Raw genomic sequence first — 21,513 nt, forward strand, 5'->3', positions numbered from 1 at the left:
TTAAATAAAAATAATTTAAAATCACCGCTATCACTCCCGAGAGAAGTGCTCCATGTCGGAGGGGACCGCAGGGAACCCCCCCACCCCCGCACACCTGGGTGGCTGGGCTGTCTCTCTCCTAGTGGTTTGACTCTCTAAGCCAGTGCTGGAGCAGGACAGCCCACAGGCAGCCACACAGGGACCCTGTGTGGTCACAAAGGTGCACCTGCCGCTCCTCCGAGGGAGCCCAGAGCAGGGAGGGTCGTCGTTCTGCAGGAACTGGCCTCTTAGGGACGGACAGAGTTTGGAAAGCATTGTACAACGCTCTCAGGTCAGGGGGTGGGGGCGCACAAAGGGGATGCAGGGGCCAGACCAGGGCCACTCCCCACCCCTGGGTCTCTGTGAGGGGGGACAAAGGGCAGAGACAGCCAAGTCAGCCAATGTCTGGGCTCCCGCCACCGTGTGCCAAGTGTGCTGAGGGCCGCAGCCCAGGGGCTCTGCCCCTGCAGTTGCAGACCCCCCACGCAGCACACACGACCTCCACCCTGCAGCAGCTGGGCCGGGCCAGACCGGGGACTCAGCCCCTGCAGGTGTAGACACCCCCGTGCTGCACGCACAGCCTCTACCCTACAGCAGCCGGGCTGGGCCTGACCGGGGGCTCAGCCCCTGCAGGTGCAGACCCCCAGTGCTGCACACACAGCCTCTACCCTGCACCAGCCAGGCCAGGCCGGACCGGGGGCTCAGCTCCTGCAGGTGTAGACACCCCCACGCTGCACGCACAGCCTCTACCCTGCAGCTGCCGAGCTGGGCCGGACCGGGAGCTCAGCCCTTGCAGGTGTAGACCTCCTCACGCTGTGTGCACTGCCTACACTCCACGTAGCAGCACCAGCGAACCTGGCACTGGCAGGGCCGTGTCACCACCCGACTCTGTGTGTTGTGGCCACGCCCACAGCAGATGCTCTCACAGTTCTTCTCCCGGTGGCACCTGCGGCCGGCGGTCCCCGGAGAGAAGCGGCTGGCCAGGCAGAAGCTGGGCGAGTCATCCAGGTGCACGAGCTCTGGCGTGCGGGGCAGCGGGTCGCTGCCGCCTGTCCCTGCTGCCCGGCCCCGAGGCGGAGAGATGGCACCGGCCTCACCGGTGGCCTCGTTGGTGGTACTGCCCACCTTGAGTGCTGTCTCATACTTGTGTTTTAGGCGTTTGCCCACCTCGTGGAAGGGCGCCAGCTGCCGCCAGCATGTCCGCACGGTGCAGGAGCCCGATACTCCGTGACACTTGCATGTGGTCTCCACCCCGGCCTTGATTACCTGGCGGGGTGGGGGGGAAGGGAGCTGGGCATGAGGGCCACACTGTGAAGCCGGGAACAGCCCCTGCAGATGACCGGCTCCCCCAGACCCAACCCCACCTGGGGGATCACCAGGCTCCCCAGCTCATGTGTCTGCCTGTCCCTCTCTCCTCCAAGCCACAGGTGGCCCAGGACAGAAGTCCTCCATCCTGTACTGTGACCTGCAGAGTGGAGGCCTCCTAATCAGACAGTCCCTCCCTGCATCCAGGGCTGCCCTCTGCAGGGGCTGAGCACGCCACCCCTGTCGCCCTGCTAGCAACACCGCCCCAGAACCTCCCAGCCTGGTGTCAGCAGCCTGCTTCCTGCAGAAGGGAGGACACATGAGTTAGCTTGCCTACCTGGCAGAACCGGCCACTGGACCCTCTGGGTCGGACCCAGAGAGGAGGAGCAGCACCCCTACCTCCACACGTGCACGCGCGCGCGCGCACACACACACACACACACACGCATGCACAGCTGCCCGGAGGGGCCTCCTGCCTGACCACCCACACTGGGGGCTCTGGCAGCAGAGAGGGGAGACCCTCCCCAGTGGGGCCCATCCTGAGACAGGCCAGAGCTCCCACGCTACCCCCAGGGAGGGCGGGCGGGCTTGAGGGGGATTAGGAACGTAGCTGCCCTCTGGCCAGGCAATACAAGAGTCACTTTTAATGACACTTTGCTGAGAAACCCGGACAAATTTAATTAAAACGCTGCCTACCCAGGCCCCGCAGAGCTAATGGAGCACTTTCCATATCCTGACTTTTCATTAATAGTTTACAAAGGAGAGAACTCCAAAGAAAAGAAGTAGCCTCGCCTTGGGGATTTAATCTGCTCCCACCCCTCTCCGGAGGGCAGAAGGAGGAACAAGGGCTCCGAAGAAAAAGGGGGAAATTGATTCTTTAATGAGTGCAGGACTCAGACCTCTGGTTTCTCAATAAAGAGGGGCTCAGACCGGGGCTGGCTCTAATTACCTCACCCCTCCCAGGCTAGGGCTTCCCATCCCCGGGGCTGCCTGGTGAGCGCGCGGAGCCTCGAGGCCGGGCTGTACGGGCACTACAGGGATGGGTGTTCTGTCCCCAGGCCTCCTCTGCTGCTGTGGGCCCCTGGGGGCTGAGGGGCTCTGGGGAGGGCAGAGGATCGCGGGGAGTCAGGCGCCCCCAGAAGGGCCCAAGCCGACCTTCCGCCCCAACCCCTGCCCCACGAGAGAGCGCGGCTGCAGCTCGTCATCCCTGTAAGACCAGGAGCCTTCGCGGACCGGTTGGCAGCGGGAGGCTGGAACGGAGCCCCCGAGGCCGCAGTCCCGCGCCCCCACCCCCTCCACACCCCTCGGCGCCCCGCCCCGCTTGCCTTCACACCCACGAGGTTGTTGTGGAAGTCCACTCGCGCTCTCAGATCTTTGCTCGACCGCCGGCCCAGGAACTCCTTGACGAACTTGCTGCTGTACTTGAGGTTGTCCCCACAGCCCCCCCACTGCCAGGCCTCGCGGTTCTCCAGGTCCGGGGCCTCGTCACAGGTGCAGCGCTCCATGCGGCCGGCGCTGCACGCCTTGGCCAGCGCGTGTGTCAGGCCCGCCGAGGAGATGGCGTAGAGGAAGGCGGTCTCCTTGAAGCCTGGGGGGCGGGTGGCGACGCAGGGACCTTAGGGCCTGTGAGGCCACGGGAGCACCCCCACCTGACCCAGGTGTGGCCAAACCACGGCAGGTCAGCTGGAGCCCTGAACCCTGAGCACAAGCAGGGTGCACGGGAAGGGCCCTCGCTGGCGTTAGGGTTAGCTGGGGGCGTTCCTGCCTGGACAGCCTTGCACACCTGCAGGGAGGAGGCACTCCTGTGTGCCCCGGGCCCAGAGTGGGGTGCAGGAGAGAGGATTCAAAGCACAAGGACACCTAGGCTCTACACAGGGACCAGCGACCTCGTCCTTCTGGGTCTCCCACCCACCAGACTGGCTGTGGGGCCTTGCAGGGCCCCGTCCTGCCTGCCCTGGGCCTCAGGTCCCCAGTTTTTAAATGAGGCTGTTGAGAAGCTCCCATCAGAGTCCCAAGGACACAGGAGAAAGAAGGCTCCGTCCTCAGGGCACCAGCGGGACCTCTGCCCCTCCGGCCCAGCCACTGGGCGTCAGTCACCACCAAGTGGCAAGAGCCATCAAAGCTGCCCAAGCTGCCCAAAGGCCTCCTGCTGCCAGCAACTGGTCCCCGAGGAGGGGTTCGGCTGGAGGCGGGGTAGGAACAGGGCAGGGTAGGGTTAGGGGCTGGCCAGGAGGGAGGGGCAGGCCAGGTGGAGGAGGCTGGATGGGGCGGGGTGGGGAAGGGGCGGGGCCAGGAGGGGGGGGCGGGGCAGGTGGAGGAGGCTGGATGGGGCGGGGTGGGGGAGGGGCGGGGCCAGGAGGGAGGGGCGGGGCAGGTGGGGGAGGCTAAAGGGGGCGGGGCGGGGCGGCGGGGGAGGAGGCTGGGGGGGTGTGGTGGGGGAAAGGGGCGTGGCTAGGCAGGAGGGGCGGGGCAGGAGGGGGGGCAGGCCAGGTGGAGAAGGCTGGATGGGGCGGGGCGGGGGAGGGGCGGGGCCAGGAGGGAGGGGCGGGGCAGGTGGAGGAGGCTGGATGGGGCGGGGTGGGGGAGGGGCGGGGCCAGGAGGGAGGGGCGGGGCAGGTGGGGGAGGCTAAAGGGGGCGGGGCGGGGCGGCGGGGGAGGAGGCTGGGGGGGTGTGGTGGGGGAGAGGGGCGTGGCTAGGCAGGAGGGGTGGGGCAGGAGGGAGGGGCGGGGCAGCTGGAGGAGGCTAAAGGGGGCGGGGCGGGGCGGCGGGGGAGGAGGCTGGGGGTGTGGTGGGGGAGAGGGGCGTGGCTAGGCAGGAGGGGCGGGGCAGGAGGGGGGGCAGGCCAGGTGGAGAAGGCTGGATGGGGCGGGGCGGGGGAGGGGCGGGGCCAGGAGGGAGGGGCGGGGCAGCTGGAGGAGGCTAAAGGGGGCGGGGCGGGGCGGCGGGGGAGGAGGCTGGGGGTGTGGTGGGGGAGAGGGGCGTGGCTAGGCAGGAGGGGCGGCGCAGGAGGGAGGGGCAGGCCAGGTGGAGAAGGCTGGATAGGGCGGGGGGAGGGGCGGGGCAGGTGGGGGAGGCTAAAGGGGGCGGGGCGGGGCGGCGGGGGAGGAGGCTGGGGGTGTGGCGGGGGAAAGGGGCGTGGCTAGGCAGGAGGGGCGGGGCAGGAGACGGACTCCGGCACCTCTGGGAGCGGGGCGGAGCGGGTCGGAGGAGCCAGACCGAGGAGCAGGGCAGGAGGAGGTCCTAGCGGCAGGTGCATGGGGTCAGAAGGAGGGAGGGACGGGTCAGGATGGAAGGGCGAATCAAGCGGAGGAGCAGCCGCGAGGGAGCAGGGCAGGAGGACAGCCAAGCCCCGCATGTCCTCACCGCACCCCCAGGTCCCCTGGGGCCAGCCAGAGGCTCAGAGGACCCGGGGACGTCCTGCTAGGAGCGCCTTCAGCGCACTCACCCCGCTTGAGCAGGCTGGCCCGGTAGCGGCCCTCCAACGTGCAGTTCCAGCGCTCGAACCGGAACTGGTACTGGCACTCCAGCGCGCTCATGCTGACCGCCTCCACCAGCGTCTCGGCCACGCCTGGGTCCCGGCGGCACATGCGTCTCTGCTTGCGCTCCAGCTTCAGCCGGTCACACGCCTTGTAGTGTGCCTGGGCGGCGGCCTCGGGCTCCAGGGTCAGTGGGAGGATGGTCAGCGGCTCGCTGCCTGTCAGCCTGGGCACAGAGAAGCTGGGGTGAGGGCCGCCACGCGGCGCACACACGCACACACGCACACAAGATGTGCTCCAAGGGCCAGGAGGGGTGCAGCAGCCCAGGCCACAAGGGAACCCTATCCAGCACACCCCCTGCTGTTCTGCGGCTCACCCAGTCGGACTGTGCACGCTCCAGGACCCCCACCCTCGGCCGACCCCAGGAGGGATGGCCCAGACCCATCACAGCCCTGAAGCCTCTTGGAGAGGGTCTCCAGCAGCCTGTTCGGATGCCCCTGCAGGTCCCAGTGAGGCCCCCCAGAACTGCTGGGCCACTGAGCACCTCCCAGTGGAACCCAGGCCAGCCCCCGGCTCTCCTGCAGCCCCACCTCTCGCCTGTGAGCCAGTCACGTGCTCTCAGGCTCCTCCAAGCCCCGTTGCTTGTGCTTCATCCAGGGATGGACTGGTCCTGACCTCCTGTCGCTGCTCTGACCCACAGATCTCCGTGGTCCCACACAGGTGACACGACATCTGGGCTCCAGGCACACCCCTGCCCAGCCCCGGCCAGACCCTTAACCCTCAGGAGGGACGGGTGCCCAGCTAGACGGGGGCCCAGCTAGACCCTCCCCCAACATGAGCATCACGGGAAACAAGCCTCCCCATCCCAGCCAGCCAGCTGGAGCAGCCAAGGGTGGGGCCAGGCGTTCCCTGACACTCAACCCCACACCGTGCCCCATCCCTCCTCCTGCTGCGCCTCTAAACCCCCTCAGGGGCATGGTTGCCACTGGGCAGGCTCCCGCAGGCTTTCTACAGCTCCCTCCAGCCCCAGCCTGCAGCAGACCAGGGCCTGTGGCACACCACAGCAGCAACCCTGCAGGCCAGGCTCCCTGGGGACCCCCTGGGCTCCCGGCTTCTGAAGCCCCTCCATTCTGGGCTAGGCCCAGGGTTCGGAGTCAGGAGCAGGGGGGCAGGTGGGAGAGACACACACACCGTGAAGCGTGAAGCACGAAGGCAGGGCGAGGGCAGCGATGGACACAGAGGGAAAGGCCGACGTCTCCCACCCTCTTCACACTCAGATGCGGTGGACACCCTGAGAAGACCCACCCCAGGCTTTGGCCCCGCTCCCCAGGGGTGCTCTGAGCCAGTGTGGCACTGGTGAGCTCTGAGGGGTTGAGCAGAGCGCTGCAGGGGAGCGGGGCTCCAGCTGGCCCTGGAGACTAGAGTGTTGGTGAGAAGAACCCAAGACGGGTTCCTACAGACCCTGCAGAACACATGGCTCGGAGGTCCAGCTGCTGCACCATGACCAGCATGGGTGTGGGCTGAGGGAGAAGCTCCCAAAGTCCCCAAGGCACAGGCAGGCCTCGTGTGGGCAGCAAGGCCTTCGGGAAGAAGGTGTCTGTGAGCTCAGAGCTAGGCCACTGGGCTGGAAAGCAGCTGGTAAGGGAGGAGGCAGTGACCTGCACCCCCGGTTCCCATCCCAGGGTTTGCGCTTCATGCCCAAGGGCACAGGGATGCGGGAGGGTCCACCTCGGGCAGCACGGTGGGCCTTCAGGCCCGCTGGAGCGCAGAGAGCCACAAAGGCAGGGACAGCTGCCAAGGTGGGCCAGGGGCAGGCAGGGGCCTGAGGACCTGCAATGGAGGCTGGAAGAGCCGCTCTCCCCACACAAAGGCAGCTCACGGGGGCGAGACTCGTCCCCAGACAGGAATGTCAACAGCTGTGCCCAGACCGCTGCCGCTGCGCATCGGCAGAGCCCTAGCCTACAAGTTGCCCGTCCCCCAGACTAACTCTCCGAGGTTAGCCCAGCCCCGGGCTGGCAGCAAGACAGTCCCGCTAGGCTCCCCTGGGGGCACCTGGGGCTGTGCTTGTAAAGGCAGGGTGGGTGTAGACAAGCGGAGGGGGTGACCCTGTGCCCCAACCGCACCCAACTGCATGGCCCGTGTCCACACCCTATGCCCAGGGACAGCCCACGTCCACACCACAAGCCCGGGGACAGCCTGCATCCACACTGCAAGCCCGGGGACAGCCTGAGTCCACACCACAAGCCCGGGGACAGCCCGCGTCCACACCGCATGCCCAGGGACAGCCCATGTCCACACTGCAAGCCCGGGGACAGCCTGCGTCCATACCACACGACTGGGGACAGCCCACGTCCACACCGCAAGCCCGGGGACAGCCCGCGTCCACACCGCATGCCCATGTCCACACCATGTCCACACCGCATGGACAGCCGGCGTCCACACTGAGGCCAGCCTCTGCCCCAGGCCCCCCTCACTCCTGCGGTGTGCTCCACTGAGGGTAGCCCGGGGCTACAGTGGCAGAGGACAGAGCCACATGGAGGTGGTGGTGGTAAGCAGGCAGATGGTACACAGGGTACGGGGAATGGGGTGGCGCCCAGGACCAAAACCCAAACACGGATGGGAGCCTACAGGAGTGCGGGAAGGAAAGGAGTTCACAGTGCGGAAGGAAAGAGGTTCACAGAGCGCTCAGAGCAGGGCATGCTCTGTGAGGGAGGCACCGGCAGTACACCTGACCTTCTCCAAGGGCAGGGGATCCAGGAAAATGCTGCAACTGGGATCCCAGACCCAGAGCCGACTTCCTTCCTGTGTGCGAGTGTGCATTTCCCAGGGGTGGTGCACCTGCCCATGGGGTCCACACAGTGGCTTCCCGGAAGGGAGTGCGAGCCTCCCCCCAACTCAGAAACACAATGTCAAGCTGGGTGGGATTTTTCCCTCCTCACAGGAGTACAGACTGGGACTGTTGTGCGCACAGGAAGAGATACTCCCCCGTGGCCAAAATTCTGGACTAAACGTCTCCAAAGCTTGCCTACCGACGCTCTTTCCGGAATTGCAGGCTACAGACGGATCTCTGTAACCCACAGAAGCCCATGTCGCTCCCACAGTGGCCGCCGCTGGCCGTTACACGAGATCCCCGGAGGCGGGCGCCTAGGGCCTGGCGGAACAGACGGGCCCTCTGTTCCGTGGAGTCCCTTGCAGGGGCCAGAAAGTCCCAGACAGCCCCGAACCCAGGAAGCCTGGGGCAGAAGAGGCACCCTCCTGTTCCCAAGGCCTGTGAGCTTGTCACGGGTGCGTGGGACCCTGTGGCCTGTTCCAAACAGCAGCGCTTCCCATACAACCCCTCGGCCCCACGTGCCAGACGGTGGCGGCCGTCGTCGGACCTCGGGCCCGCTTCTGCAGGCTGTACCCTCCCGCCCGGAGAACGCCCCTGCCCAGCTGCCCACCCCACACCAGCACACCGGACCCCATCCAAAACAGCTGCTTCCCCGCCCCTGGCCATCGGGCTCAGGACGGGCGGGAAGACAGGCACACGGGCAGCATGCAGAGGAGCAGAGTCTGGGCCGACTGCCCACAGACAACAGCCCCTCGGCGGGCGGGCGGCAGCACCCCCGTCCCCGCCCATCCAGCTGCCCTCGGCCAGGGCGGGGCCATTCCCAGGACGCCATCCCAAGCAGGTCTAAGAGGCAGCCCAGTGGCTTGGAACAGGTATTATCAAAAGACCGGGTGTTACACGCCACTCGTGAATGGCTGAACGCTGCCTCAAGGACTAATGATGTACTCCAGGGGCTAGTGGGACAGAATGATAAAAAAGAGAAAAGACGAATAAATTTGGCTATATCAGAAGTAAAGAAAAACCAAAGACAGAGTGATGGAGGGGGAGCCGGGCAGCAGGGCAGGTCAGGCAGCCCTCCCTCCGCACCCGTGAACCTTCCTGCGCGCTCCGAGGACAGTGCTCGGATTCCCGCGGCGACTGCGCAGGCACAAGCCTACCGGACGGCATGGGGTTCCCCTCGCAGCGTGTCCCCAGAAGCGCAAGGCCCGTCCTGGACACTTCCTTCTGCACGTGCCCCTTCTCCCACTGCACTGGGAAACCCGCATCTGCTGAAGCGACACGGCTGCCTTCCCCGCAACGACAGTGCGCCTGCACTCCGTCCACGGGGCCGGCATCCGCGTTCCAGCGGGGCAGCGCCTGGGGGTCCCGACTCCACACGGCCCTGCGACGTCACCGCAGCCTCACAGCAGCTACTCTAGGCTTTGCCCTGGGCCGGTGGTTCACATCCTGCTGTGTGACTGGGGCTGTCCGGCGGGCACGAGCTGGCTCTGCACGGGCTCCGAGGTCCTGGCGCCGACCAAGGCCCACGCTGGCCAGGGGTCCCGGAGCCCGCCCAAGACTCACGCTCGCTGCGGTCCGGCGCCCGCCCACGGCTCACGCTCCCTAGAGGTCAAGGCTCACACCCGCCACGGGTTTTCAGCAGAGCTAGAGTGAGTCTATGGCAGTCCCTCCTACCACGCTCCGGACTCTTTGGGCGGATTCCGTACCTGTGATCTGCCCCATGTTGGTCAGTGCCAGATTCCAGGAGAGATGATGTGTCACCCCCAGAAGAAGTGAGACCCATCGGATGGCGGCTGGCCTTCGCGCACGCGCCCGTGCCGTGATCACCTCCGATGGTCTTCAGATGCGCTGTGACCCACCGTGTGGTCTTCTGAGACGCAGAGCTGCTTTCATCCTCCTCTGTCCGAGGCCGTCCTGCTTGCCTTCCTGCCACAGCGAGGGCCTTGTGCGCCGCAATGCAGTGTTCCAGCAGCCGCCCGGGGCCCAGGGCCCCGTCCCTGGCTGCAGCACCATCCAGTGAGCTTCTGGGCAGGCGGGCCCCACGTGGGACAGGAACATGGGCGCCAGTCCCGGGAGCAGGGACCCCGCCTCCTCACTCACCCCCACTGCCCAAACTCACGTCTCTGCCTCCCAGCCCCAGCCCGAGGCAGACACGGACGCCCTGCAGGTGGGCGAAGCACCAGAGCCAGAGCCAGGGAATGTGCCCGATTGTCACGGGACAGACCCGCTCCCATCCTGCCTGAGGGATCACGTGGCATCACGTGGGTTCAGATGAGCGTGGCAGCGGGCATCCCTGTCTGACTCCTGGTCTTAAAAGGGAAGCTCTGGTCCACTCACCAACAAGCCTGAGGTTGGCGGGCCGTCTTCTGGTCCACCCCATAGCAGGTTAAAGGAGCCGCCTCTGCTTTCCGTTCGCTATGAGCTTTCCAAAACACACAAGCCGGTGTCGAAGGTCATTAGCTGGGGTCCCTGCCTCTACTGGCACGGGATTTTTCCACTTTAATCTGCTAAAACAAGGAATTCCACTCCCTCGCCTTCCCGAGGCTGGACACCCGCGTGCTACAGCCGGGAGGGCCTTGGCCTTCCTCTGTGCAGCTAGCCATGACCCCAGGATGTCGTGTCTAGGCCTTTCGCATCTGTGTTTGCAATTTTCTCTTCCGTGCTCGTCCTGCTGGGGGTCAGTGCCTCAGAGAGAATTCGTTTGTTAAACCGCCTAGAAGACTGGTCAGATTAGAATCACATCTTCTTAACTTCTCGGCAGAACTCGGCATGAAGCCTGACCTTTTCTGGAAAAGATCTCCCTTCCGATCCGATCACTCTTCTTTCTTTTCTTTTTCCTTCTCTTTTCCAAGCAGCTCTATTGAGGTATCATTCCCACGCCGTAAAATCACCCATTGAAGGTCTACAGTTCAGGGGTTTGCCGTATATTCTCAGACATGGGCAAACATGGCCATGGCCGATTTTAGGGCTGAAATGGTCTCAAAATGACACGCACCCCTTTAGCTCCCAGTCCCAGCCCCTGGCCAGCACTAATCCACTTTGTCTCTGAGGTCTGCCTGCCCTGCACATTCCGCACCCAGGGAACCAGACGGAGTGTGGTCTTCTGGGACGGCGCCCTCACGCCGAGAACACCCTGTTTTCGGAGAGCACCCATCTGCTGAATGTGGGTGCCCCACTCCCTTGCGCATTAGATGCCACCCCAGTGCGTGGGCACACTGTGGGACGCTCAGCCATGCTCCAGGCCTGCCCTGAAGTCATCCGCACACCTCTGTGCAGGCGCATCTGCAGCTCCCACGGGCGATCGCCCTGTCCGGCTCGTCAGGTCTGCCCGCGTGGGGACCCCTTCGTCTCTAACGCACGGGGGTTGTTTCCTCACTTCCGCGTCTTTCCTTCTGCTTTCTGTGGGTTTAGCTCTCTGCTCTTTGCCTCAATCTGTGACCTACACTTGCTGAGGGCTTCCAGGCTCCTCTGAACTTCTCAAATATGCATTTCCTCAAATTCCTCAAATATACTCCTACGGCACCTGCCTCAGAATCAGGTCACTGTGTGGAGCCCAGGTCACAGCCCAGGGGTCACCGTGCAGAGTCCGGGTCACAGCTCAGGTCGCCGTGCAGACCTCAGGTCACCACACAGAGCTCAGGTCACAGCCCAGGAGTCACCGTGCAGAGCCCGGGTCACAGCTCAGGTCACTGTGCAGAGCCTAGATCACAGCACGGGCCACCGTGCCAAGCTCAGGTCACCGTGCAGACCCCAGGTCACAGTCAGATTGCCGTGCAGACCCCAGGTCATGGTCAGGTCACTGTGTAGCACCCAGGTCACAGACCAGGTGGCTGTGCAGAGCCCAGGTCACGGTCAGGTCACAGTCAGGTCACCATGCAGAGCCCAGGTGACAGCTCAGCTCACCATACAGACCCCAGGTCATGGCTCAGGTCACTGTGCAGACCCTGGGGCATGGCTCAGGGGTCACTGTGCAGAGTGTCGGTCACAGTCAGAGGTCACCATGCAGACCCCAGGTCATAGGTCATTGTGCAGAGCCCAGGTCACAGCTCAGGTCACTGTGCAAAGCCCGGGTCATGGCTCAGGTCACCGTGCAGAGCCCGGGTCATGGTCAGGTCATTGTGCAGACCCCAGGTCACAGTCAGGTTGCCATGCAGAGCCTGGGTAATGGTCAGGTCACCATGTAGAGGCCAAGTCACAGACCAGGTGGTCGTGCAGAGCCTGGGTCACGGTCAGGTCACAGTTGGATCACCATGCAGACCCCAGGTCACAGTCAGGTCATCGTGCAGAGTCCAGGTCACAGCTCAGGTTACTGTGCAGAGCCCAGGTCATGGCTCAGGTCACCATCCAGAGCCCGGGTCATGGTCAGGTCACCATGCAGACCCCAGGTCACGGTCAGGTTGCCGTGCAGAGCCCGGGTCATGGTCAGGTCACTGTGTAGAGCCCAGGTCACAGACCAGGTCATCGTGCAGAGCCTGGGTCACAGTCAGGTCACAGTGCAGCGCCCAGGTCACGGCCAGTTCACTGTGGAGACCCCGGTCACAGTCAGGTCACGTGCAGAGCGCAGGTCACAGACCAGGTGGCCATGCAGGGCCTGGATCATGGTGCATCTTTCTGCATCTTTTCTCTAGCTTTGCTCTCTGCCTTACGGTCCACTGAGTTGGTGTGTTGTGTCTCCACGCTCCCGCGTTCTCCATGCTGATGTCTTGTCTGTGTCTCCTGGACCCAGTGATCAGACCTACGACCCCACTGCAACCCCGATGCACACAGCCACACAGCTGGGGTGTGTCCTCCACTGTCTGCGGGGCCTGCCTGCTCTGTCTCTGTCCCTCCTGTCCTGCCTCACGTTGGGTTGTTTCTTGCGATCCCATCTCTGCCCCGCAGTCTCAAGTGGCACGTTTCCACAACCTCCACGGCGGCCGCACATGGACACGTCTGGGAGGCGTCCCCTGCAGGTCCCCAGCTGGCCACGCTGTAGCCCGCGGCCAGGCTGCCCCGTCCTGAGAGATCACCTGTGTGTGTTGGCCCAGCCTCTGCTCACGGGTCCGGTTCTGGATGGTCTGGTATGATTTCTGTGTTTTCTGCTTGGGGCTCCTCAGGGCCTCCCAAATCCTGTAGGTGCCGCTGATCAATTCTGAGAACTGCAGAAAGTGCTCAGCTCGGCCACTGTCTTCAGATGGGAGCCCTGTCCGTGCGCCCCCAGGTCCGGCCTCTAGCCTCCGTGGAGACGGGCAGGCACCCCACGAGCCATGTCGGTTCAAATGGACCGACAGCTCCCTCGTTCCCCACAATGCCACTCGGCTTTTCCAAACCTGCTGGTCCGTTTTGCGTTCTCTTACTCCTTGCGGAAACGGCCGCCTTATCTCAACTCCAGGAAGAGCAGCGCACCAAGAACCTGCACTTGCCCCGTGACACTCAGCTCAGTGTGCGTTATGCTGAGGCCCACAGGGGCATCTCCATGCATGCCCACCCACGCACGACCCCTGAATTGGGCTGGTCACTGAATGCAAGAGGCAGAGGAGAAGCCCCCCAAATTCATACCCTCTGGGAGTGTGGAATGCACCCTGTTTGCGGGTGTCGTCAAGGTAAGGATCCTGGGCACAGCCGGCCCAGACTAGGTTCTGTGACCAGCCCGCAGCACCTCTGAGGAGACCCCACCCTGCTCTCCCCGGGAGTGAAAAGAACCCAGGCAGGGGAGGCACGGCCACGTCAAGGAGGCCGTGTCCCTCCGTGGGCCAGGCCGGAGACTGCCGTGCGTGGCGGCCTGGGGATGGAGAGGTCCTTGTCCTCAGGCCCAGATGGCCTCGGCCCCAGAGCTCTTGCTCCGTCCCATTCTGCAGCAGGGACGGACTCCAGCGGCCCTTCCTCCTGCCAACAGACCCGGCCACCCCAAGGGCCATCCTGCCCACAAAGCCAGTTCCCTGGGCTGGGCGGAGGGAGTAGAGGCCGGAGTTCCAGAAGCCACAGCGCCCTGCCAAGGAGACCTCAGCCCCACCAGACGGCATTTAATTTCTGTGTGAATCTAATTCAAAACAAATTCCAGTGCAGAGAAACTGGTTGTGAGATTAACCCTCCATCCGCCCGAGTGCTGGCGGATCTCCTCGCCGAGCATGCAGGACGCGGGGCTGCAGACACCAGCCGAGGCTGGGCCCTCCCTGTGGGCTCCACAGTCAGCGGGGCCCAGACACGCCGAGGAGGAAGCGGGGGCCACGGGCCACGGCGAGCAAGGCGGGAGGGCGGCCCAGTGGCAACAACCGGCCAAGCACCCCTGTGTCTGTGACAGCTGTCGCCTCCGTCAGCTGGGAGAGCACCGGGCCCCGACATTCCAGGGTACCCCCTCCCTGCTCCCTCACGGACGGGCTGTGTCCATGCAGCCGTAGCAAACCTGCAGATTGAGTGTTTCTGGGGAGCTCCTGGCTCAGGCTGGGCCAGCTCGGGGGTCAGCCGGCGGACACAGGACTCAGCCACACCCAGCAAAATCCAACGCACAAGGCCTGATGTCTGCGAGTCCAACCCCAGGCCCAGCAAACCCCTGGGACCCCAGGGCCAGCAAACCCCCTGGGATCCCAGGCCCTGGAGGCTGCTGGCCAATAGGCCTCTTTCTGGAGCAGGGGGTGGGATGCTGTGGGCACCCAGGGGGCTGAATGGGACCCCAGATTCACGGACAGCGGAGGGGAGAAGACGGGGAGCTGTGGCCTCACAGAGGAACAGGAGCAGTGGACTGCATGGCCCCGGGCCTCACCGACAGCACAGGTCCCCACGAGTTGTCACAAGGAGGGACAGGCAGGACGTGGGGCAGGCAGGAGCTGGAGAAGCCGCCAGGAGCGTCACCCCATGACCACCTCCCGCACACCCAGCTTGGACAGGGACGCCAGGACAGACACTGGGACAGCCCAGATGGACGTCCCGCCCCGGGGTGGCCTGCGGTGGCCGCAGTGACTCCCTCTGTCCAGGAGGGAGCCGGCTCTGACGTGCTCTGATCTGGGAGCCCCCGGCGGCCTCTCGTCCTGGGCCAGACCACTTCCCTGGCTGCGTCTACCTCAGGTATCGCTAAGAAAAACAAACGCAGCTTGAGGCTTGCCGTTTTCCATTCCCTTGTCCGGCTGCTGGTCCCGAGGAGCCGGGCCTGCCAGCTGGGCGGCCAGGTTTCCTCCTGCGGCCAGGGGCGCCGGGCCAGCCAGGAACCTCGCCGGGAGGGGCAGGGGAGGACGGCGGGCCGGGCCCATGGGTCACGGAGCTGGGCGGCCAGCACGCCACCCAGGTCGGCGCTGCCGTCCCGGGGAGGCCCCTGCCCAGCCCACCTGCCTCCCACCCAGCCGACGGTGTTCCTTCCTGGGGGGTCCCTGCCCAGCCCACCTGCCCCCTGCCCAGCCCACCCCGGGGAGGCCCCTGCAGGAAGACACTGTTGCCCGCACCCAGCCGGGGCCACAGGCCCCCACTTCCTGCACCCATACCAGGGGTGCCCCAAGCCCTCCACCTATATCCCTGCCCTGGGAGCTCCAGGGGGTCCGCCACCCCTCAACACGCGCCCTCAAGACCCCCATCTGACAGGCCAGACGGCGGGGTGGGGCGGGTGCTGCTGGGCCCGTCAGGGCCTGGGGTGGGGAGGGGGCTAGCCAGCCCGGCGAAGGAGCCAGCAGACCCCACACAGGGCTCCCAAGTCCAGAGTGAGGGAGCAGAGGAACAACGGGATCCCCCATGGGCCTCAGACACACCAGCCCAGGGCAGCTTGGAGGAGAGCTCTGGGCTCACTAGAGGTAGACGGCAGGTAGGCCACGGCTGGCTTTCTGGAGGAGGGGACAGCTGGGACCGACCCTGGACCAGGGGGGAGGCTGAGAGCGCACCAGAGGCATGCTGGCAACCAGGGGTCCAGCCTCGCCCACATACCAGACGACCAGGCCTCCCAGAAACCCAGCCGTCCTGCTGAGCCAGGCAGGGCCCTACAAGGGCACCCACGCTGCCCACCGGGACAATGCACAAAGGGAGCCCATGCCCTCCAGGATTAAGGGGGCCTGGTGCTGGCCCTGCTGACAGGTGTCATGTTTCTGCGGCCAGGAAAACCAAGCCAGGCCCCTTATCGGCTCATCGCAGTCCCACGGGAGGAATTGCGTGCGTGCATGCTTTTCCAGGAGAAAAGCTACCCACACACTTCTCCTTTTGTCCTCTACATGAGGGGGCCCCCTGGGGCAGTCAGCAAGCGGCGCCCTGAGCCAGGGCCACCCTGGGAGCCCAGACAGGGTCCTACCGGTGCTCTGGGCTCTGGAGTTGGGTCCCGGCCACAGTGGCCAGGATGGGGGCGAGATTAGGCCAGCTGTCCCCCCGTCCAGACAGCTGCCGGCTATGTGGTAGGACATCTGCTCCCACAGCTGAGGGGGGCCAGGTGGCCGTGGCGTCCTCCCCACCTCGGGCTCTCCGTGACGCTTGAGGAGGCCTCCAGCCCAGGGGCCTGGTCTAGGCTGCGGCCGAGCACCTGCCCCTACTTGCCTCTGTGCTGGGGGACGGGGGGGGCAGGGCACAGGCCAGGAGGACAGGGAGGAGGGACGGACTCTACCAAGCAGAGAGACGGGGCACATCTCCATTCTTGCCCACCTGCTCCCTCCACCCACCTCCCCACGTCTCTCAGGCCCCGGGGTCCAGGCCTCTCCATGCTCTCCCTCCCCACCTCACATCCCCCCCTGCACCCCTATGAGGGCTCTCCACAGGGCCACTCTCCCTGCTGGCCACCCGGCTGCCCTGGACACTGCGGAGAAGGAGAAGGCCCTCGCCTGGACCTGCCCTCCTCCACAGTCCCCCTCAGCTCCTGCTGCAGGCCCACACTCCCCAGAGCCCCAGGAGCTCTCCACAGCGTCCCCAGCAAACGCCGGACCTGAGGCCTCACGGGGCTGCTCCCAGCAGCACGTGTGTGCTGAGGACAGCATCTGCCCGGGCTGCTAAGGCTCCCTCAGCTCACTGTTCCACCGCCCATCAGGGGGTCCCCGGGGACACCTTCCCCTCTGCTGGCACCTCCCCAGCCCCACTGCAAGAGGCTGACCTCCCTCACTGGGGAGCCTGAGCCCCCGGCCCCCCACAGGCCAGCCATGCCCAGGCTGCCTCCTCCAGCCCTCGAGCCCCTCCCCCCTTCCCCTCCAGGGACCAGTGGGCACCCCTCCTCTCCGGGCCACACAGGACGTGCAGCCAGGCCCCAGGCCTATACAGCGGGTGCCCCACACCCCAGCACTGACCCCACATGCACAGCCACCCCCATCAGACAGCAGTGCCCGAGGGCAGGGCCAGGGACGCCTTCTGTGCAAGTGCCCAGAGCCCCTGACCAGGCCTGCAGACCGGGCCCCAGCAAACAGACGGCCTCCTGCTCCACACAGTCATGCCGGGGCCCAAGTCGGAGGACGGCACACTGGGAAGGCTCACACGAGTCGCCCGTGCACGCAGGCCTGGGAGACACACTGCCGGCTTGCGGCTCAGCCTGTCCGCTGTCTGAGAATAGATCCACATAGATAAAGAGCTCTTACAACTCAGCACAAAGACCCACACCCAGCCAAAAGCTGGGCCCAGAAATGAAGCAGAGATTTCTGCGGAGAAGAGCTACAGATGAACGATGACGTCGCCGGTCAGCAGGGAAGGGCAAACCCGTCAGGGAAGGGCACGGTGAGATGCCACCCCACGCCCGCAGAACGGCTAGAATAAAAAGCAAAACCAAACCCAAAGCCAGAGACGACGAGAGCTGGAGGCTTTGTGGAGAAACTGGACCACTGCTGCAGGGCTGGTGGGCGTGCGTGACGGCGGCCAAATCGTGTCCCGGGTTCTTGGAAACAGAGACAGTCACCGCGGGACCCAGAATTCCACCTCTCGGGATCACCACACAGGAAAGCGTGTCCACCAATGCTCACGGCAACGTGACAAGGGCCCGACGGTGGACCCAGCCAGGCATCCGCCGACAGAGGCCCGGAAGAAAGAGATGGTTCTGCGCCCACACAGTCGGACATCACCCGGGCACAAAGGGAAAGGCACACGGGCGCACGCTGCGACGTGGACGGGCGCTGGCTGACACGAGCCAGCCACGAAGGCCACGGGCTGTAGGACTCCGCTTACGCACCATGTCCAGAACAGGCAAACCCACAGAGACAGAAAGTGGCTTAGCGGTTGCCGGGGGCAGGGTGGGGGCAGGATGTGAGGTTTCTGGGGTGATGGAACACTCTGGAATGAGATAGTGGTGCTGGCCACACCCCTTGCAGACGGACCAGAAACCACAGAACTGCATTCCCTAACAGGGTGCGCTGACGGGATAAGAGTTCTGTTTCAGTCACAGACAGAACAGGGGCCTGGAGCACCAGAGCTGCCTTTCAGACGGGCTCTGAGTGGCTCCCCAACCCCGCGCACTGATGTCTGGCCTGGCTTGGGGGGCCCTCCGTGGCCACGCCCGCTGCAGCGTCCTCCAGACAGACCTCTTCCCCAAGCCAGCCCACAAAGTTTCCCATAGAAGGTGGGATGCTGGGACCAGTCCCAAGAAAGGGTCTCAGGGCTCATGATCGTCTTTCCTAGTTCTCGGGCGGTGACTGATGTTGGAAGACTGAGGCCTCCACCCCCACCCCCACCCCCACCCGCCGCCTGCAGCCCCTGGGGGCAAGTGTAGCGGCTTGGGTGCCTCGGCTGCGGCTGGCTTGGCACACTGGGATCTCTGAGCAAAGGGCCCTGTGTGACCCACTCTGCGGGACCCAGCCCCTGGCTCCATGCTTGGGCGAGTTGGAGGGCGCCTCCCCCTGGGTTCAGGGACCCCCTTCCTGAGCCGATATTCAGCCTCCACAGACACCCCTCCCTCCCTTGGCTGCTTTTGCTCCCCTCTAATACCAGAGGCAGGGCCGGGTGCAGGCCAAGCTTTCAGCCCACCCAGGTCCACAGGGCATGGGGAGGTGCGGGCCTGAGTCTGTTTCCCAAACTCGCCAGACCTCGGGCCAGCCCCTTGCTGCGGGAGCCAGGCAACCCCTCCTTCCAGGAGGGCATCAGGCCAAGCTGTCTAGGCCCCTGGAGAACCAGATGGAAACGCCACCTGCTAATCACACCGCCCAGAAGCAGGGCCAGGCCCCGGAGGAAGAGGGAAGAGCCCCTTCCCCGCGGCCAGGTGGCGGCCTGGAGGGTCTTGCCTAGTGGCCAGAGGCTGCGAGGGCGACAGGAGCAGGGCGGCTGGAGTTGCAGCCTCTGCGAGGGGGCAGGGAGGGCTCCCTCCGCCCACGTGACACCGCCCCCCCAGCCCAGGCCGGCCTCTCTCGGTTTCTGGGTTGTAACAGGAGCTGGGCGGCCTGCTGGGGAGCCTCCGTGCCAGGCAGAGCTTTCGGAGCGGGGGAAGGGAGACGGGGGGCCCGACTCCCGGCTCCCAGCTCCCTCCTCCTGCTCCTTCTGCACTCCAGGCTGGGAGGGAAGCCCCCAGTCCCAGCCCTGCCCTGCCCTGCCCACCTCGGGCCATCTCCTCCCCCAGCCCTCCAGCTCTTGCCACTTTGCTAGGCCAGGAGGAAGGGCCCCAGACCAGAAGGGCTGGACCTCCACACACACACCGGTTCAGAGCACAGCTCGCCCCCTCCTCTATTTCTGGGTCTGGTTCCACCGTGGGGATCCCCTCCCGAGGCGCGTGCTGGGTCAGGACCCCTCCAGCACCGGGTTCCTGCCCTTCCGCACCCGGCCAGCTGGCACCAGGCCTGCCCCTGCCCCAGGACCTCTGTCCATCACACGGATCCCAGCTCCCCTGCCTGGTGCCGGCAGTGGGCTGGTCCCTGGGGCAGCAGGTCCGCCTCCTGTGTTCTGCACAGGACAGCCTTTGGGGCCAAAGTGCTGGGCCAGAGAGCTGGCCAGAGGGGTCCCAGGGGCACCAAGCCCTCCCTGCATTCCCCTGCACGCCCACTAGTTGCAGGGCAGACCTCAACGACTTCCCCAGAGGGGCAAAGCCCCTCTGCTGCCCGAGGTGAGGGTGGGGGTGGGGAGCTGGGAGCCAAGGAGCCAGGACCCACGACCCCTACCTCCCCTCTGTGGGCTGGCAGCAGACAGACCCACAGAGCAGACAAGCCAGGGTGTGTCTAAGGCCTGGTGAGCAGACCCGAGGCTGGGCCGGCGGAGCGGGAAGGCACAGCTGGCTGACAGGCTGCCGTGACTCACCGTGGACCTGCGGCCAGACGGCCATCCTCTGACCCTCCCTCTGCCCGCGAGGGCGAGGCGAAGCCTGCACAGATGGTGTGCAGGGGCGTGCCAGCCTCCGCACAGCCCAGGCCCCAGGCAGGGCTGGGCCCAGAGCCGGAGCCAGGAGAGGGCGGCGGGGTGGGGTCTCCAGGGGAAGGAGACACGGCGCTGACCCTGGAAGACGACCCAGGAGAAAGGAACAGAAGGAGAAAGGGGGGAAAGAAAAACACAAAGGGAAAGTTTCCCATGAAAATATTTTATTTTCTTTGAGAACAGGATACACCTGCAGGGCTCCTCGCCCAGTGGCCTCTCCCCGCCCTGGCGGTGGCATATTTCTGGACCAACGGGGCCCTCTGCCGGCCAGCCGCTGCGCGACGGCGCCGGGGCCAGGGGCGAGGGAACAGGTGACGGGCAGAGGGCCGCGGCCAGGAGCGGCCCCGGGGAGCCCAGGGCAGGGGCCAGGGCTCGGGGCTGGGCCTCGGCTCCCGGGGCGGCGCCCGGGCGGCGGGAGCGGAGGCTGAGGGGCCTAGAGGGCTGTTCGCGCCGGGCCAGCCCGCACCTCGGGGTGCCCATCTGCGTGACACAGCCAGAGGGGGTCCCCCCAGGGCTCTCGGCTGGACATCCCAGATCTAGGAGACAGGGACGAGGAAGGCCAGAAAAGAACGGCGGGGAGCTACGCGCCGAAACCACGCAAACTGCTACTACGGAGAGCGGAGAGCGCGCAGGGCAGCGACCCCTGAGACCGCGGGGGACCGCGTTCACAGCCCCCGCCGGGCCCTGCGCTCTAGGCCGGGTCCCACAGAAGCGCTCCCTCGGGCCGGGGCCAGAGCGGGAATAAGATGCAAAGCGCAAGAAAAATAAATTCCTCCAGCTTGGGCTCCCCCCCCCCTTGGGGGCTCAGTGCAAGGAACATCTGGATTTTGTACGTATTTTTTTGTTGTTGTTAAATTAACTTCTCGAGGAGAGAAAGGAGGGGTAAGCTGCAAGGGTGGTTGGGGCGGGGGAGGCTCCAGCCATTCCCCCAGAACTCGGCGGCCTAACAGAGCGCCCGGACCAGACTTGGTCCCCGAGCTGCGGGGAGCCCCGCTCACGGGCGCGTCGCGGCGACGACGACTCCGGGGTCACGGAGGACCACGGCCCCGTGCCAGCCCGTCGGGGACGCCGGCCCCTCTCCCCACGCAGCGCCGCGAGGACACTGACCCGTGGACGGAGCGACGCGCACGCCGCCAACAGCGCCCGGCACCCCGCGGCCCGCGCACCTGGGCCGCCCGCCCCGCGCCCCTTCTCCGCGCCGCCCGCCCGCCCGCCCGCCCGCCGGGCCGCCGAGGCACCTACCCGAAGTAGGCGGCCGAGGGGCGCAGCGCGGCGAGCAGCAGCGTCAGCGCGAAGGCCGCGGCCAGCCAGCGCGCCAGCAGGGGCCCATCCAGCATCTTGCCGCGCCTCGGCGGCTGACCATCGCGCTCCCAGCCCCGCGCAGGGTGCCCCGCGGCCGCCGCCCTCTTATAGCGCCCGGAGCGCCGGGCCGGAGGCGGGGCGCCGGCCAGCTGGGCCCGGCCCGCCCGCGCCCAAGGAGGGGTCACGCCGGCGCCGGGGGCGGGCCGAAACCCGAGCCGAGCGCGCCGCCCCGCCGCGCAGCCGCCCGGCCCTTCGGGAGTCGGGGCGCGCCCAGCGCCTGGAGGCGGGGCGCGTGGGGGGCGGGAGGAGTGGGGAGTAGGGGGAGTAGGGGC

The 21,513-nt window shown here is 65.9% G+C and overlaps 1 protein-coding gene across 1 annotated transcript; it reads right to left on the bottom strand.

Moving 5' to 3' along the window:
- Window positions 1–801: 801 nt before the first annotated feature.
- WNT9A (Wnt family member 9A) lies at window positions 802–21,248 on the bottom strand (the record flags this gene model as incomplete). Its single annotated transcript, XM_080804485.1, has 4 exons — window positions 21,122–21,248; window positions 4,770–5,026; window positions 2,649–2,911; window positions 802–1,284 (listed from the first exon to the last, which is right to left on the bottom strand). Exons 1-4 carry the CDS (start codon window positions 21,214–21,216, stop codon window positions 802–804), a joined length of 1,098 nt encoding a protein of 365 aa, XP_080660611.1. The 5' UTR covers window positions 21,217–21,248.
- Window positions 21,249–21,513: the final 265 nt, after the last annotated feature.

The sequence above is a fragment of the Martes martes genome (genome assembly GCF_963455335.1).
Source record: "Martes martes genome assembly, chromosome: 5".
In the NCBI taxonomy this organism is placed as follows: Eukaryota; Metazoa; Chordata; class Mammalia; order Carnivora; family Mustelidae; genus Martes; species Martes martes.